The sequence below is a fragment of the Bombina bombina genome, chromosome 1, assembly GCF_027579735.1.
Source record: "Bombina bombina isolate aBomBom1 chromosome 1, aBomBom1.pri, whole genome shotgun sequence".
NCBI classification, from domain to species: Eukaryota; Metazoa; Chordata; class Amphibia; order Anura; family Bombinatoridae; genus Bombina; species Bombina bombina.
In genome coordinates, this window is record NC_069499.1 from 512,619,935 (window position 1) to 512,640,141 (window position 20,207).

At 34.0% G+C, this 20,207-nt stretch overlaps 1 protein-coding gene across 1 annotated transcript in view; it reads right to left on the minus strand.

Annotated features, from left to right (window-relative positions):
* COL5A2 (collagen type V alpha 2 chain) overlaps positions 1-20,207 on the minus strand; it is a 198,583-nt gene that overhangs the window by 73,365 nt on the left and 105,011 nt on the right. The window contains exons 7-18 of the mRNA XM_053698600.1: positions 18,990-19,085; positions 18,644-18,724; positions 18,077-18,121; positions 15,429-15,482; positions 13,970-14,023; positions 13,251-13,304; positions 12,217-12,270; positions 11,572-11,625; positions 11,002-11,046; positions 9,021-9,074; positions 5,984-6,028; positions 5,602-5,655 (exon numbers count right to left, since the gene is read on the minus strand). Coding sequence (XP_053554575.1) covers positions 5,602-5,655; positions 5,984-6,028; positions 9,021-9,074; positions 11,002-11,046; positions 11,572-11,625; positions 12,217-12,270; positions 13,251-13,304; positions 13,970-14,023; positions 15,429-15,482; positions 18,077-18,121; positions 18,644-18,724; positions 18,990-19,085 — 690 coding nt within the window. The remainder of the gene's footprint in view (positions 1-5,601; positions 5,656-5,983; positions 6,029-9,020; positions 9,075-11,001; positions 11,047-11,571; positions 11,626-12,216; positions 12,271-13,250; positions 13,305-13,969; positions 14,024-15,428; positions 15,483-18,076; positions 18,122-18,643; positions 18,725-18,989; positions 19,086-20,207) is intronic.

Genomic DNA, 20,207 nt, shown 5'->3' on the forward strand with positions numbered 1-20,207 from the left:
AAAGTCAATATTAAACTTTCATGATTCAGATGTAGCATGCAATTTTAAATAACTTTCCAATTTACTTCTGTTATCAAATTTGCCTTGTTCTATTTGTATCTTTTATTGAAGAGTAAAAGTAGGTTTTACTCTTCAATAAAAGATACCAAGAGAAAAAAGCAAAAACTGATAGAAGTAAACTGGAAAATTGTTTAAAATCGCATGCTCTATCTGAATCATGAAAGTTTAATTTTGACTTTACTGTCCATTTAAGTCCAAGTCCTGCAACTCGAGTCCACAACCCTGTATATTGGACATCACTTTTCTATGTACCTGAGGCCCAGGTTATATCTGAATTGTGTATAGATGACTATCTGTATAAACTAAAATGTTATATGTCTAATTGTCCAGCTGGGTCACAAAACAGAGATGCATCAAGCTTTAACACAGTGATATGATACATCACTGACAAACTCCTGATCAGATCCTACCGAGATGATTGACAAGTCCTGCTCTCTGTCTATTGGTGGAGCTAGATGATCAATCAGCCCTGTTCTTGCTCATTACTTGTGCAATGTAAAATGAGGATAGCAGAGACAGCCCATTTGCCAGTATGTCAGGTGGCCAGGGGGCAGGCTTTAATAAATGGGGCCCAGTGTCTTTCAGTTTGCTTTCCTGTTTATATATTGACAATATAAGTGCAAAGTTTTAGTGTCTAAAAAACAATTCTGAGCTGCCATGTTGTAACTTAGGTTACCTTCTCTGCTGTGGCCAATTAGGGAAAGTTATAAATAGGTCACTAGATTGTGCAGCAAATGGCTGTGTGGAATGTAACAGTGTTCCACACTTCTATATCTAACAGGAACTATCTAACAGGAACTGAAATACTTACAATTTCAGAATGGAATTAGAGGAAAGGGGGGCAAAATAAATAATGAAAGTATATTGCAGACTTCTTTTTATGTATGCAATTTATCATTTTATATTACAATCTCAAAGTGTTTAATGTCCCTTTAAATGCACAATTTATTCTTCTTAGATAGAGGGTTAACTGCATTAGCTATGACAAAAATAAAGGTTTACTTTACAGTATTCCATTCTCCTTTAAGGTCAGAAGAAACTAATAGTTATGCACCATAGAGTTGCTCCGAGTGTATATAGTTACTACATTAAACAGTAACTAAAGTATTTCATTGATGACATATAATTAAATTTTCCCCAGGTATACAATTTCACAGACAAGTTAATGAATACACAGTCACACAACATGTACATAATAGGACACACATATTCACTACACTTACAGGGAGTGCAGAATTATTAGGCAAATTAGTATTTTGACCACATCATCCTCTTTATGCATGTTGTCTTACTCCAAGCTGTATTGGCTCGAAAGCCTACTACCAATTAAGCATATTAGGTGATGTGCATCTCTGTAATGAGAAGGGGTGTGGTCTAATGACATCAACACCCTATATCAGGTGTGCATAATTATTAGGCAACTTCCTTTCCTTTGGCAAAATGGGTCAAAAGAAGGACTTGACAGGCTCAGAAAAGTCAAAAATAGTGAGATATCTTGCAGAGGGATGCAAAGCTTCTGAAGCGTGATCATCGAACAATCAAGCGTTTCATTCAAAATAGTCAACAGGGTCGCAAGAAGCGTGTGGAAAAACCAAGGCGCAAAATAACTGCCCATGAACTGAGAAAAGTCAAGCGTGCAGCTGCCAAGATGCCACTTGCCACCAGTTTGGCCATATTTCAGAGATGCAACATCACTGGAGTGCCCAAAAGCACAAGGTGTGCAATACTCAGAGACATGGCCAAGGTAAGAAAGGCTGAAAGACGACCACCACTGAACAAGACACACAAGCTGAAACGTCAAGACTGGGCCAAGAAATATCTTAAGACTGATTTTTCTAAGGTTTTATGGACTGATGAAATGAGAGTGAGTCTTGATGGGCCAGATGGATGGGCCCGTGGCTGGATTGGTAAAGGGCAGAGAGCTCCAGTCCGACTCAGACGCCAGCAAGGTGGAGGTGGAGTACTGGTTTGGGCTGGTATCATCAAAGATGAGCTTGTGGGGCCTTTTCGGGTTGAGGATGGAGTCAAGCTCAACTCCCAGTCCTACTGCCAGTTTCTGGAAGACACCTTCTTCAAGCAGTGGTACAGGAAGAAGTCTGCATCCTTCAAGAAAAACATGATTTTCATGCAGGACAATGCTCCATCACACGCGTCCAAGTACTCCACAGCATGGCTGGCAAGAAAGGGTATAAAAGAAGAAAATCTAATGACATGGCCTCCTTGTTCACCTGATCTGAACCCCATTGAGAACCTGTGGTCCATCATCAAATGTGAGATTTACAAGGAGGGAAAACAGTACACCTCTCTGAACAGTGTCTGGGAGGCTGTGGTTGCTGCTGCATGCAATGTTGATGGTGAACAGATCAAAACACTGACAGAATCCATGGATGGCAGGCTTTTGAGTGTCCTTGCAAAGAAAGGTGGCTATATCGGTCACTGATTTGTTTTTGTTTTGTTTTTGAATGTCAGAAATGTATATTTGTGAATGTTGAGATGTTATATTGGTTTCACTGGTAAAAATAAATAATTGAAATGGGTATATATTTGTTTTTGTTAAGTTGCCTAATAATTATGCACAGTAATAGTCACCTGCACACACAGATATCCCCCTAAAATAGCTATAACTAAAAACAAACTAAAAACTACTTCCAAAACTATTCAGCTTTGATATTAATGAGTTTTTTGGGTTCATTGAGAACATGATTGTTGTTCAATAATAAAATTAATCCTCAAAAATACAACTTGCCTAATAATTCTGCACTCCCTGTATAGGGGCGGATTTATCAGTCTGGCGGACATGATCCGCTGTAGCAGATCATGTGCGTGTCCGCCAGACATTGCTGAATGCCGACAGCGTCTGCTGAACTGCTTGTGCAATGCCGCCCTCTGCAGATTCGCGGCCAATTGGCCGCTAGCAGGGGGTGTCAATCAACCCGATCGTACACAGGAGGCGTATGAGTTAAAGAGCAGCAGTCTTAAGACCGCTGCTTCTTAACTCCTGTTTCCGGCGAGCCTGAAGGAAAACAGATGCATTGGGGCCGATTGACACTTTCATAAATCGGCCCCATAGAATTAAAGGGACATTGAACCCAAACTTTCTAATTTACTCCTATTATCAATTTGTCTCTGTTCTATTGCTATCTTTATTTGAAAAAGAAGGCATCTAAGTTTTTTTTTTGGTTCAGACTCTGGACAGTACATTTTTATTGGTGGATGAATTTATCCACCAATCAGCAAGAACAACCCAGGTTGTTCACCAAAAATAGGCCGGCCATCTAAACTTACATTCTTGCATTTCAAATAAAGATACCAAGAGCATGAAGAAAATTTAATAATAGGAGTAAATTAGAAAGTTGCTTAAAATTTCATGCGCTATCTGAATCACGGAAGAAAACATTTGGGTTCAGTGTCCCTTTAAATCAACAGAAAGCTCTACAGATTGCTGGTCAAGGCCTATTCATTTGTTTTACTGCTCTTTTCAATCGGGGATGGCCCCATGTACTCATGTTTGCTCATGGTCAGTTAAATAAACTATCATGGATCAGATAGCGCATTCAATTTTAATCAACTTTCCAATTTACTTCTTATATCCAATTTTTTGTTCTTTTGATACCCTTTTTTTTTTTTTTTAAAGCATACGTAGGTAGGCTCAGGAGCAGTAATGCACTACTGGGAGCTAATGGGTGGAATTTATCCACCAAACAGCAAGAACAACCCAGGTTGTTCACCAAAAATGGGCCGGCATCTAAACTTACATTCTTGCATTTCAAATAAAGATACCAAGAGAATGAAGAAAAGTTGATAATAGGAGTAGATTAGAAAGTTGCTTAAAATGTTATGCTCTATCTGAATCACGAAATAATTTTTTTGGGTTCAGCGTCCCTTTGAACTTGGGCCTCCATATCAGCTGGCTGAGCATCATGGGAAATGTAGTTTTAAAACCTCTGGAGGGCCAAGTTTGAGGATGTCTGAGAAAGAACATGCGTTTTTTAACAACTTTCTCATTTACTTCTATTATCAAATTTGCTTTATTATCTTGGTATTCTATGTTGAAAGAGCAGCAAAGCACTACTGGGGGCTAGCTGAGCACATAAGGTGAACCAATCACAAGAGGCTTATATGTTCAGTCTCCAATCATCAGCTAGTTTCCAGTAATGCATTGCTGCTCCTGAGCCTTTCTAGGTATACTTCAACAAAGAATACCAAGAGGAGAAAGCAAATTATATAAAACATGTAAATTGGAGAGTTGATTAAAATTGTATGCTCTATCTTAATCTTGAAAGAAAATATTTGGGTTTTATGTCCCTTTAAGGTGGTTAAGTAAAGATACATTTTTCTATGTAAAGAATGAAAGAAAATTAATTAAATTATTAAAAGAAACTATACTACATAATATATATATATATATATATATATATATATATATATATATATATATATATATATATATATATATATATATATATATATAAATTGCACTATGTATAGTGATATATTTTTAATAAATTGCATTTGAAAAGGGGACCTTGGGAGCAAAGCCCTTAGTGACAGTCATTACTGTCTGAACGACAACGATAACATTATTATTTTGTATTGTTTCAAATAGTTATTACTAAAATGGCTGCTGTATATCGTAAGTAACCTGAACGAATCAAAATGCTGCAAGGCTTGTCAGACCAGTACTAAACACCTTCCTACTAGGAAACAGGCAGACAATAAGAGGATTATTAGCAACAGCTGAGAACAGTTTAAGGGCTATATAAGGCAGCACTTGCAAGCAGGGTCAGATTTGTTTTTACTATTGTTGCTATGTGAGTCACTATGGTTACTGATAATGGGTCACTTCCTGGGGGCGGGACTTTATGCTATTTAAAGGGACACTCAGGTTTTATTACATTTTCATGATTCAGATACAGCATGTAATTTTAAACAACTTTCCAATTTACTTCCATTAAAAAAAATGTGCACAGTCTTTTATATTTACACTTTTTAGAGTCACCAACTCCTACTGAGCATGTGCAAGAATTCAGACTATACGTATATGCATTTGTGATTGGCTGATTGCTATCACATGGTACAGTGGGAGTGGAAATATACATAACTTTGAAATGTGTTAAAAAAGAATCTACTACTCATTTGAAATTCAGAGTAAATGCTATTGTATTGTCTTGTTATCTTGCATCTGTTTATTATGCAAATCTGCTGTGTTTACTGGTCCTTTAAGATCTCAGACAGGGGCACTTGGAAAGTTAGCGTGGGAAAACTACATTGGCTTGTTTAATGTTTTATTGTAAGTACGAGTATTGTTTAAAAGACATTTCCCTAAAACATGTGGCATGATTGCTTAACCCTTAAAGACATTTTTTGTTCAGAACAACTTTTTTGTTTGTGCAAAAAAAAATTATAATATCCATTCCGTTGCACATGGACTTTTTACTATATATATATATATATATATATATATATATATATATATATATATATATATATATATATATATATATATATATATATATATATATGTTATAATGTATTATTTACCTTCATGCCAGGGGCACCAGGAAATCCAGAAGCACCACTTAAACCAAGTGGACCCTAGTAGAAAAAAAATATTTATATGTGTAAATTATAATAAACAGTTTACATTTTCAATGTTGTTATCCCAGTAGACTTTTATGGAAGGATATAAAACAATATTAAAGGTCTTGCATACATTATCAACTAATCATAGATAAGCAAAATAGAATAGACATCAGTAATTTAAAGGTATATACATTTCAAATAATATACACCTTTATAAGGTTTGATTAACTATAATATAAGTTTACTCATTATCAAAGTTGGTGTGATGTTCATTATACTAACAGGTTATTTTCCAACTTGTTTCACTATTTTACAGTTATAAAAGCTAAATATAACTCACAATTGGTCCAGCTGGTCCAGTAAGTCCATTAGCCCCTCGAATACCCTAAAATGGAAAAAAGGGCATTTATTAAAAAGCTCAAATCATAGTAATATTTTCATACACATTAAGTAAATTGACAGATACATATACAATTAAATTGGCCATTGTTAAATGATTTAAAGTTATGTAAATTAATCTTAACACCCTTTCAAATTTATCACCCATTTGAAATACACAAAAGCCAAAAACGAAAAATTTGTATTCATATTTTTATTATGAATATTATCTTCTTTTTTAACATTAAATATTTGGAATTGCATTATTACAATAAAAGTCACAGTTATTAAAAGCATGCTTGGAGTATGTACTGGAATATATATATATATATATATATATATATATATATATATATACAAAACACGAAAGGGGACAGTACTCTCAGGCCGGACTGGGTACACATCCCATGACCCTGCAACATGCACAGCCCTGGGTTCAAAAATAGCACTCTCAGGAAGCTGCACCATCCACAGAGCCACAGGAAGTTAACCCCAGACAGGTCTGTGTGCACGTCCCAAATGGGTAAATTACAAAAAAATATATACGATAATATAGCACACAGAAAAGTCCAGCACTCACTTACAAGCTCACAACTAAGATAATAAGTAACAATGGAAGAGCTAGTTACCGCATCTGGCCAAATGGGACAAGCCCAGGTACAACGTCAATGCAGGCTCACAGTCAAACAAACTGGGGAAAAAATGAAGGGTGCGCGGGCTTATGTAATCTCCCCAGACATATACAAAACACGAAAGGGTTCAATTTTTTCCCAGTTTGTTTGACTGTGAGCCTGCATTGTGTGGCTGTTTAGGGACCCAGGTTTTGGAAGAGACCATGACGTGGTACCTGGGCTTGTCCCATTTGGCCAGATTCGGTAACTAACTCTTCCATTGTTACTTTTTATCATAGTTGTGAGCTTGTAAGTGAGTGCTGGACTTTTTCTGTGTGCTATATTTTCGTATATATATATATATATATATATATATATATATTATATATATTTATATATATATATATATATATATATATATATATATATATATATATACACACTGTATATTACACTGTGCAGCCACTTTATTAGGTACAGCTACCTAGAAGCATGTTGAGCCTCACTTAGCCTTCAAAACAGCCTGAATTTATCTAGGCATAGATTCAACAAGGTCCAGAAAACGTTGTTGAGGTATTGTGTACCGTGTAGATATGAGTGTGTCATGGAACGTCTAGAGATTAGACGGAGGTGTAGGCCTCTAGCCAATAGCCCTTTCCAGCTCATCCCAAAGATGTTCAATAGGATTGAGATCCAGGGACTGAGTGGGCCACTGCAGCAAAGAAAAGTTGTTGTCATGTTTTCAGGAACTATGCCATAGTGATGCAGGCTTTGTGCACCGGCGCATTATCCTGCTGAAAAGTAACCATCTGCCTGAGGATAAACTGTCACCGGATACACTTGGTAAGCATTGATATTTATGTACGCTGTGAATCTAGGGGTATCAATGGACCCAATGTGTGCCAGTAAAACATTTCCCACAACATAACACCGACCCCACAACCTTACACAGGTTTCATCAGACATGTTGGGTCCATGGATTAATGCTGTTTTCACCAAATTCTGAGCCAGCCATCAACATCACGCACAGAACTTCGACTCATCAGACCAAGCAACCTTTTTTCAGTCTTCGATGGTCCAGTGCTGGTATTGTTGTGCCCACAGAAGGCATGCTCTTGTTCTTCTCTGATATCAACAGCACCCGACGAACTGCCAGCTGTTGAAGCTCATCTGCAACAAGGTGTGCCTATTGATGAGTTGTGATATGTTTTTCTCTGCACCAAGGTTGAATTCTGATGTAATTCGCAAGATTGTGGCCTGTCTGTTTGCTTACAAAAGTCTAGCCATCTTCCTATGATCTCTCTCATCAACGAGCGATTTCCTTCCACAGGACTGTGGCTGACTGGATGTTTTTTGTTCATTGCCGTTTCAGATACGCTTTGTCTAGCATGTCTTGCACCTAATATCATGCCACGTTCAAAGTCCATAAGATCACTGGTCTTCCCCATTCTCGCTGCGGTTTGTATGCTTAACTGATAGTAGGAAGGTTATTCTACTGTATTTATACCAAAACTGTGGCCTTGTGCCGTGCAATGTAGTGGAACAAACCATTAGTGTGCACAGCAGGGCTGTAACTAATAAAGTGGTTGCACAGTGTGTGTGTGTGTGTGTGTATGTATATGTATAAAATCAGAAATAAACCAGGGTTTTCTTCAAATATAATTGTCAAAATTATTGACGTTTTGGGGAGTTATCTCTCCTTCTTCAGAACAACAATAACATATACAAACCTAGTATATTCATAGTATGTAATAACTTCAAGAACTAATTTATAAATCCATACACCCCACACGTAAACATTTTATCCAAATATATTGTATATGGTTTCTACTATCCCCTTAACGATAATGGGTAAATAATATGTCATCTTAGTGAAATACACTATTATGACATACTCAATTAGAGCTCAGTATACTGAGACGATCTGATGAGACGATCAGTCTCTGAAACGGCATCTAATAAAGCTGACACCATTTTGAGTGAAAATCCTGAGAGTGCATCTTCTGTTCCAGATTTAGATAGATAGATGCTATTTATAACTAGTCAGTAAATATTGCCTTTAATGTCTACCCCTTTTGGTTTGTTTAGTCTACCATTATGTTATAATTTGTATGTAATAAATATTAACATCTAACTGAATACAAACACACAAAGTATTAAAATATGAGAGGAAATATCATAAATAGGAAATATTATCATTAAACAGTAGTGAAATAAAGTGAGATACTGTTTTGCTACACAAATGTATTAAATAATGCTTCTGCAAAAGCCTCTATAGGCATTAATAAAGACAATTGGTTAAAAAAAATATATGTTTTTAGTTTCTGAACAAACCAGTGTTGTTTCTAGCACCATTTGACCAATAAAGTCACAATATTTTTTACTCACTGGGGTTCCTGTAGGTCCAATACGTCCTCTCTCTCCTGGCATACCTCGAGGGCCCTGAGGAAGAAAGAAGATACGCTTTTACTTATGACATATGTGTTTTTACTACAGTAGACACCAATAATTTAAGTTGCTAAGATATCTTAAAGAGACAATAAACTAAAAAACATCCTATCATGTTCATGAAAGAGCCCTTTCAATCATGTTAAAATATTGTTGCATGAAAATGGTTAAGTTAAAGCTTTTTGTTTTGAATCTAAACAGGATATGCATGTCTGTGCACAATTTAGCTGATAAGGAAAGTTATAATTCTATTTATGGAGAATGGCAATGTACCAGTATAAAAACTATAAAAGATTTTGGTCAGCAATTGCAAAGGAAAATCTATTTTTAAAAAAAAGTGCACTGTACTTAATTTCAAAACACCCTCTTTTAGATACAACCAAGAAAATAAATTATTTTATGGTGTAAAAAATATAATTCTCAAACAGTAGATCATTAAAATATACAAGTTCCTAAAAAATAACAGCTCACAACAAGAGTTATTCTTGCTACACCTGTTTTATGAATACAGTAGTGCAAGATTAATGCAAAATGTGTCTGCCTACAGGCAAAAAGTGTTATGATTGCAAAGAAAAACATCAATTTGCCAACCTCTTTGTAATACTACTAATTAGAGGAAGTCAAATGAATATCTCCATTGCACCAATAAAAAATGTTGCCTCAGGGAAGACAAAATAAATAATTGCCTCCCCCAAAATACATTTATGCCAAGTTAATTTGTGCTTTTAAAGTTGATAGCAAAGCAATCTTATTATTGTCTCTAGTATTTAAAGGGATTATAAACTGTAAAAATATATTTGTTGCATATAAAAGAGCAATTTTAAAGTAAACTTTTGTTCCATACAAATATATTTTATTTTGATTTTAAAGATAACAAGAAGTGCAATTGGGCTTTAAGGCCTAGTTAATCATTCGCTGATAAGCTTTTTTCATGGAAGGCGTCACAGCAATAACGCTGTGGTATATCTTGTTAAAGAGACATGAAACTCAAATGTTTTCCTTTGATTCAGAATGAACATACAAATTTAAGCAACTTTCCAATTTACTTCCATTATCTTATTTGCTTATTTCTCTTAGTATGCTTTGTTGAAAATCATACCTAGGTGGGCAAATGATACCAAAAGAATGAAGCAAAATTGATAGAAATAAATTGGAATGTTGTTTAAAATTGCATGCTCTACCTGAATCATGAAAGAAACATTTTGGGTTTCATGTCCCTTTAAGTCCAGGATTATCCATTTTACCAAAAAAAAAAAAAATACATTTTAAAATACCCTATTTTAGAACACAATATGCCTATGTCCCTATAGACAGTTAAAGGGACAGTGTACTGTAAAATGGTTTTCCCTTAATGTATTTCCAATGATTTGTTATATCACCTGCAGAGTATAAAATGCTTGAGAAATTGCTTCTTTATGTTTTTGTATATGAAATGGCTGGTTTTGTTCTTTGAAACTACAACCCATTTACATGGAGTGAGCTTAGAGGGAAATTACATCTCCTTGTTTTATTACTTTCTGTACACAAACATTCTTCTTTATTTTATCTCTGTCTGTTTACAAACCCCCAATATTTAGTAAGAACAGTTGAAATTAACATTGTATTACTTATCTCTCCTAAACCAAATAGGAGTGTAATTTCTTATGTTGGCTACAGCTTTTCTAAAGTATAGAAACTTCCAGTATAAATAGGGATACCAGAGACAAAATTAGCTATTTCAAATGCAGAAATAAAGGTAATTGCACTATTTGTAAACCCTCCAGCAGTAAAACAGATCATTATGAACAAAACAAAGTTTATTGTATATAACTTGTTTCAAATACTTTTGATAATTCTACTAGTGGAGTATGACCAAAATATGAGTTTAACATTATTTTCACCACATGCACTGTGCACTCAACTGTCTACAAAACAGACTTACCGCTGGGCCATTGGCTCCCATTTGACCTGCTGGACCAGATTCACCCTAAACACAAAAACAATTATCAATAATGAATGCAAGCACTTCTCATTCAGTGAATCCTGAACATACTTTTACATAGCTTGAAGCCTCATCAAATTATTTTCATTATCATAAAACAAGCGTATACCATTATTCTCTAAGCCAAACCATTCTGGAAGCATTATTATCATACTTTATGGTGCAAAACTAAAATAATATGTGTATTTTCATGCAACACTAATCTGCTCCTTACAGGCATCATCATTTTAATACTTTATATTACTTTGACTGGAAATGTTTTTAGAATGTAGTGCAGTCACATGGGCATTAATATCATTTGCTAACTGATTAACGTTATGTAGAACCTAGTGCAAGTCTATAACTGCCCTAAACTGTAATAAACAAATTCCATTGCAGACACTAACCTGATATATTCTATACGCTACTGATAGTGTGAAAACGTAAGATCAAACATGTAAGTATCAAAAAAAAATGGTGCTTCTTTTGTAAATTCTATTCTATGGTTGTATAGAATCTTTCTCCAATTACCTTTGATCCTGCTGCTCCAATTTCTCCTTTTGGACCATCCAATCCTTTATGACCCTTTAAACATAACATTAAAGTCACAGATTAGGTGCCTTCCTTTGCGTAATTACTACATTTTAGTTATGTCTGTTAGCTGAGTAGTTTATGTTTTGTAAACTCACTGCTATAGTAGTTTATACAACTAAATACAACACTATAGAAGCATTTTAATCAAAAAGGATGATTGCCGTTAAATAAATAATTTCTTGCCACTGTTTAATTAATTATAAAATGTTTAAATGTTTCTAAAGAAATTGATAACCAAATGTATTTTTCTCACATCACATAAATATCCCAAAATGGAACACTTCCTTTGTATTACAAAGCACTAAAAATCTCATGGTAGTGTGGCTTTGGGTCTTACGCTATTACTGGATTCATTTCAAGTTTATTGAGAAATTGTTCCAGTAGGAATTTGTCACAATACAAGTTGAGATAAAAGGTTCCATAACCTTATAGAGGACATACATCAGTGTACACGTAGCTGTTATTATGTCATGCTGTTTTATATTTTGATGCTATGTTTTGGAAGATGTATTATCTCCTTCCATTTCTAGAAGATAATGCAGATGAGTAAAACAGGCACAAAATACCCAAACTATTACTTACTCTGTGTCCTTTAAGTCCTGGAAGTCCAGGGGCCCCAGGGAATCCTCTAGCACCCTAAACAAAATGAAAAAAAATAACATTAGTAAAAAAAACTAAATAAAAGTAATACATTTTTTTTACTGCATATATAAGCATAGGTACAGTTCAATAACACTGTAGATATTATTACAAAATAGACCTATATTTATATATTATCTATGAAAAATATTACAAAGCCTTATTCCATCAGGCACAGTATAAAATCCTGTAGGAAATGGCACTGCAATCTCGTCCTCTCATGAATATTTTATTGCTGAAATAAATACATCATACAAAAAATAAGGGCAACGTTTTGGGGCACGTGCCCATTTGTCAAGCTCATAATTTATATGTTCAGCTTAATGCACTCATTGCCTTCATATATATCCATCCACATGCTACTATTAATCCTTATGAACAAAATAAATCCAAAAGATAAGCAATCTTAGGATTGTATAGTGCAAATAAAATCTGCCAATGTTTATTTAGAGATTAGCTATACAATATTAGTTACATGTCAATGCTCTGGCTTTATATACAGGCCTTTATGAAATCATTTAAAAAACACCAGCTGCATATATATTATCTACCGGCATAATTCAAATACTGAATTCATGTTCAATATGAACATGTCTAAGCTTTTATTTCATGTAGAAGAAAATATTTCAGTTCTCATTTAGAGGGAAATTTGTTAACCCTCACTTCTGTGGGAAATGCAGCCTCATTGTGAATAGACAGGTATAGGGCTGCTCTATTCAAGCACAGACTGTCCATAAGCATTCATTCCTCATGGTTCTATCTGAGTTATTTGACCAAAATGTGTATGGCTGCAGATCAAATGTGAACCCATATAGTTTAATTCAGGTGCCCATTCCTTACCTTGTTACTCTTTAAATTAATTTTAATTTATAGTAAAGGCTTAAAGCCAGAGTATACAATGCCAAGTTTAAGAAGTATTTTGTTGCTAGACCACGTGCTACATTAAACATTGGTAAATTATTAAATTGATAACTTACAGCAGATCCTGGGAACCCTGTTTCCCCTGTTTGCCCAGCTCTTCCAGCTTCTCCCTATGTAAAAGCAAGAACAAGCAACCTCAGGTGCATCACTCATCAGTAATGACAATTTCACTTAGTAAATGGTATATATCTATAGTGTCCACAGAGGGACAGTTATACCTTTAGGAAAGCTGCATTATTTGCTGCTGTTCTTAATATACAAAAATATATCATTTTGCTAGCAGGGAACAGTCCAATTCAAAGTGTTTACAAAAAAATAAATGTCACTTTTTTACATGAACACATCTATTATATTGGAAATATAATGATGATCTCTCTCGTATACTCAGTCAACAGCCACATATAAATCAATAAAGAATGGATTATAATGAGGGCTTTACATGAGAGTGGGATTTTGTATTAAAAGTTATCTTTTACCCTTTTTTATGGGGTGAGGGTTGGACAGAGGAGTCATGGAATGTGAATTTGTTCTAACAGAATTTAACATTTTGCTAGTTGTGACCACCAGTGACCTTCCAAACATGGCTGTTGACCTTCATATCATGCTTGTGCAGTTCAGAAAAAATAAATAAAATATATATATATATATATATATATATATATATATACGCACGAACACATTTTATTTTTGTCCTTGCTACATGCACCCTTAACAATAAAGGTAAATAGGGACATTTCCCTTTATATCAAAATATGTAGTCTGTTTTATATCTTACATCTTCACCAGGTTTTCCAGGTGGTCCCTCAGGACCTCGAGGACCTAAAGGACCCTAAAAGAAAACAAAAAAACAATTAACCCATTTAAACCAAAACAATAATTATATATTATATATAATCAGTCTACTCATTATATTTAACTACAAATACTTATTAGGGGCATTGGAAACAGAAGGTTTATATTGTACATTTCAATAAGATCAGAATCATTCCATTTTAGCTGTCATGCAACTCAACTTTAAGAGTCTTTAAGTTCCTTTTGTAAAACCAATTTTAATTTTTTTAGTATTCTCATCCATTATTATCTTGGATGTGAATAATAAAATCAATGTACAGAAGCTTTCTCTTTAGGAGTCCCAACTTAAATTTGCAAAAGACTTACAGTTTGACCATTGCAAGGGCTATACAAAACTATTATTTGCTCATATTGTGGTAATGTGTCATGTCTCTATTATAAGACAAAGAAAGCAATGCTTACAAATTTACATTTCTTTAAGAATCTTGTGGTTCAGACCACTTCTTTCATGTGCAAGACATAGTTTGTAGCATTTAAAACATTGGCCTTTAAAATAAACACATTTTCCAGCAAATACTTACAGCACAAACAGAAGATTACAAGTTTACATCGTTAGTGCCTCTTTTTTTTCACCTATGTGCAGGTAAAGGTGAAGGTGGCACAAGTAAAACAAGTCTTCTATACCAATGGGTTAGAATTGTTTATCAATTTAATGAGATTCTAATTTTTATTCTAAAAACTATTAAGCCAGTGAATAATAAATAAAAATAGGGTTAAGGTTGCCCTTAAAGGGACAGTCTAGGCCAAAATAAACTTTCATGGTTCAGATAGAGCATGTCATTTTAAACAATTTTCCAATTTACTTTTATCACCAATTTTGCTTTGTTCTCTTGGTATTCTTAGTTGAAAGCTTAACCTAGGAGGTTCATATGCTAATTTCTTAGACCTTGAAGCCCACCTCTTTCAGATTGCATTTTAACAGTTTTTCATCACTAGAGGGTGTTAGTTCACGTATTTCATATAGATAACACTGTGCTCGTGCACGAGAAGTTATCTGGGAGCAGGCACTGATTGGCTAGACTGCAAGTCTGTCAAAAGAACTGAAAAAAGGGGCAGTTTGCAGTGGCTTAGATACAAGATAATCACAGAGGGTAAAAGTATATTATTATAACTGTGTTGGTTATGCAAAACTGGGGAATGGGTAATAAAGGGATTATCTATCTTTTAAAAAAAATAAAAATTCTGGTGTAGACTGTCCCTTTAACACCTGACAAGTTTTTAGCGTTTTTTTGGTTTGTGGTTGCAAAACAGAATATTACTTTACACCAGCCAAATGGTTTAATGTGTTGTGCCTCAAAATTACACCAATAATGTAAACTCAGCCATACTGTTTACATTTGCCTCTTTACATTGGATAAAGAGAGAATAAAAAAGTGACCTACCATACTTCCTGGATCACCATGTTCTCCGGGAGGGCCTGGGGGACCTCTTACACCCTAAAAATAAAAAATACATCCAAATTTCAAAGTGATTTTTATCAACCATTTTTTTTCTAATTTTTGTTTACTAATGAATAATACATTAGCAAAATAAAGGTGATTATTAGAAAATGATAGTTAAAAGGTTTCCTTTTGTTCTAGGAATCTGGAAATTATTATTATTTTTTTTTAATTGTATTGTAACAAAGAGAGAGAAAAGCAATAATTATTGATAGAAAAAGAAAATCCAGGATTCTTTGTTTCTGTGTACCAAAATATTTTGGGCAAGATTACAAGTTGTGCGGCAAATCAGTTGCGAAAACACGCACGTGTTATGGCTTTTTCACATTTGAGATTGTGCAGCTATTACAAGTTGCAAAATAACTTATTTTGTGTGTGTTAAGCCGCGTAATCCAAACAGCCAAATCATGTGATCTTCACATATTTCCCATAGAAGTCAATGGAGAAGACAAATAGAAAACAAAAATACCCTAATCTGTTGCGCAAAGCCCATGACGTATTCTACTCAAAGTGTACATGAAAATGTGAATATTTCATATTGGGTAAACGTTTTTTGTAACAGAATATGTTCTATTTATTTATAAATAAATATTTCTCTATATATGTGATGATTTTTGGACTGATCTATCTATTTATAGCGAAATATGTACATTATATATATATATATATATATATATATGTCTAGATATCTCAAAATCTATATGTGAATATATCTATAATGTGCATAAGATTGTAATGTGAAATATTTTCCTTATCTCACTAAAACATCTCTATACATATAAATCAATATCTCAATCAATGTGTATGTATGTCAATGTAAATCCTGCACCTGCTTTTTTTTTTTCTAACACCCGAGCTCTCTATCTTTGAGTCCTTATAACTTTTGTGTGCAATATTTTTTTTAAAATAATTTTTATTAGACAATGTTAATATGAGTATAAGTGTACTTTGTAATGTGTTTTTTGTGATACTTTTTTTTTATTGCGCAAACATCAGCTCATCAAGAGCAAAAAGGATTGTTGCGTAAAAGGCGAATGCACACAATCGTGATTTTTCAAGACTTGTAATAGCTGCGCAATGGAAATTGATTGCGCAAAGATCACATTGCACAATACCACACAACTTGTAATCTTGCTACTTGACTTCTATCAGTTTAAAAATAGAAAATAAGAAATTCTAAAATCCAGGTGCTCTGGTAAAGATTCATTTAAAATATTATTTAAGAAATAAAAAAACTACCATTGTTTCTAAAGCAAGCTTACAACATACACATAAAATAACCTTACCACTTCATCAAGTTATCATAATTAAACTGAAATTGCTGACGTGTTCTTACTAAGGGGATGGCAGACATTTTTTGTTTTCTGTACACACCACTATCCTAAATTTGTGTCATTTTGTAGTTATCTTTGACTTTATTTTAGCACCTCCAATATTTATGCATTACAGTGTTATCTTCAACTTGGCTTGCTCTTTTCTTTTTAAAGGGACAGTAAACACATTGAAATTGGTATACAACATGTTTAGTTATGTATAATGAAACAACTTTGTGATGAACTTAAATTATTTAACCCCCCCCCCCCCTTTTCAAGTAATTTCCAGAACTTAAACTGCACCCTGCTGACTTCTCAATGCACTCTATACAAACCTTATAGCCGAATCTAGCCTTTCAGTCTGCCAACTAAAGCCCAGATTGGCTCCTCCAAATAAGGCAAATGGTAGGTGGAGTTTGGCTTTTGAAAAATAATTACAGTAAAAATGATGTTCATTTGTTTTACAAACATTAAGACTTGGCTAATATGTTGTTCTATAGCAACATAACATAAATGTCTTGTAAGTACAAGGTGTTTACTGTCCCTTTAAAGCTCTAATCCCCCCCCCCAAATTAATTTTCTTTACAGACTTTCCCATGTAATTTGACAGTATCCACCATGCTATCCAATATTATCTATTCCTACATATCTATAAATGTGAACTCATTTAACCAGAGACAAATATTTCAGTTTCAACTGCTCACTGATTGAAGTTGAGAGTTGTGTCAATAATATCCCAATATAGATCCCATAAATGGTTTGCTGGTTTTAATATCCATTTACATTTTCCTAATCACTAAGGATTTACCTCTTCCATTTACAAGTATGCCAACCATTGACATGCTGCTGTACTGAAAAAGTATTATTATTATTATCCCTGCTGGCTGTAGGAAAACAAGTAAAGCACAGACAGGAAATCTGTTGGTCAACACTGTGAGATTTACCAGCAGATCCCAATCTACATTTTGAGGATAACTGTACTAGAGAAAAATACTAAACCTTAACAACTAAAAAAAGTCCAATTGATTATGGATGTCTTATTTCATTGGAATTTCTATGGTGCCAACCGTGCGTTCTTAACTAAAGATAATACGAAGAAGAATCATCGTATCAACTAAATAAAATAATCTAATAATAGTTTTACATGAAAATACAGAATGTTCACTACTAGATATTACTCATCGGTTGTGTAAAAAAAAAAGCAGTTAAAAATACCTAGTTTCACACTTCGCAGTAATGTGATAGTAAAAAATAAACTTATATTCATGATTTACTCACTTGGCCACCAGGCAGACCTTGAGGACCTCTTGGTCCCATTTCACCCTTCAAGAGAAAATACTTATTTTAGCACTTTGTTACAAACACAAAAATATAGATAAAAGACAAATCATCCCATTTTACTATGTGCTGTTTCACTTTCAATTCACACATTTATTTAAAGTTTCTTTTCCAGAGAACATTAACATACCATGTTCCCAAAGCGACTAACATTTTAAGCTAAATGAAGAATCTCTATTGTTAATGGAGCACCGAGGATGGAGTGCTGACTAGTTTGCCTGTTAACTTTTGATGTGTACATGATGCACTCCATAGCAAAAAAAAAATAGCTTGATATATAGGCAAAGACTTGAATTTCATTAGATAGTTCCTATAATTTTAATTAATTATTGATTTAAAAAGTACATATGTAATAAGTTGAATCCAGTAGGATACAAAAAGAATCCGGAGAGACATTTTAGATTGGCCTCCAAATTGTGTGAATGAATTGATATCAAGTGAAATATATTATTTCTGCCATGTTAGAAAATTGGCTCATGTATTACAATAAAGTATCCATTTTCTTACCGATGGACTAGGCATCATTCCCACTTGTGAACCAAGTCCAGATTTCTCATCAAAGCCTCCTTGCATCTGAGATGAAAATGGCTGCAAAGGAAAAATTATATTAAAAACTTAATGTAATTACTTAGGGCCACATTCACATCCATAGTATGGGAGGTTGAAAACATCATGGCTACCACATAACATTAAAAAATTAATATGGCAGATAAAGTAACTAATAATATGGATGTAATGCAGAATCTATAGATCTATATTGATACTCTGTAGAATTACAGTGTTAAAAAGGTTTGGTTTCATTTCTCTGTAGCTGCTGACATCACTCAAAATTTGATTTATACTTTTTACATACATGACCACCAAGAGATGGTTGTCCAGCGGGTCCAGGGTTACCAGGTTGTCCAGGAATACCAGGTTCTCCATCAACCCCAGGGGGACCACGGGCACCCTAAATAAAAAAAATGGGTTTAATTTTTGCATTAAGGTTCACATGAAACTATAAACACAAAATGTCATCTTCAACACTAACATTTTTAAACTCATACTATATCATGCTTTGAGAATGCAAATGATTTTATTTATTTTACTTTTTCTCATTGCACCAAGGTACTTGTTAGTCTAAGGCTAAAAGAAGAAATCAGCACTAATTCCCAAGTATGGACTTCTTATATATTTCTCTCCCTTTTTAATAGCATCAAATTGGATGTAACAAGTCTTACTGATTCAATTTGTAAGAAAAGCATACTTTTAATTTGCTCTGGCTGTACCTTTCTTTCTCAAACCATTTTTTTTTAAATGCTCCTGTAAATCATTACAAAATGCCATCCAACACAACACAAAGGCAAGATTTCTTTTTTTAATATCACATAACAGAAACAACTATGTCCACTCTTAGATTTTGGAGGAAGAATGGACACCGACATGATAATTTAGAAGAAAGTTAACTAATTAATTGCATCAAGGATTAATTGAATGTGCTGCAACACCTATTTAACTATCCCAAAACCTTGTACTATTTTCTGTTGTAAAAACTATTTTCTGTTGCCTTTTACTCACTCTAATGTTGAGTCTTCAAAGGGACAGTGTATATAAAATTAGTTTCCCCTTAATGGGCCAGATTACAAGTTTGGCATTATTTAACACTCCAGTTTGAGCGTTAACTCTGCTAGAAGTAAGCATTTCGCGCAAGTCTGGTTGCGCTCGTATTATGAATTGAAAATAAACTGTATTCGCTCATGCGGTAACCCAATGAGCGCAAAAAGCCAACCTTAGAATATTGCATGTGCAATAACATATTCCCCCATAGAAGTCAATAGAGCAAACACCCAACTCGCACACAAACACGATCCCATATTCTCAAGTGTGCTAACCCGACATGAAAATATGAATATTTAACATAGCTGAATATGTTCTATATATATATATATATATATATATATATATATATATACAGTATCTCACAAAAGTGAGTACACCCCTCACATTTTTGTAAATGTTTTATTATATCTTTTCATGTGACAACACTGTAGAAATGACACTTTGCTACAATGTAAAGTAGTGAGTGTACAGC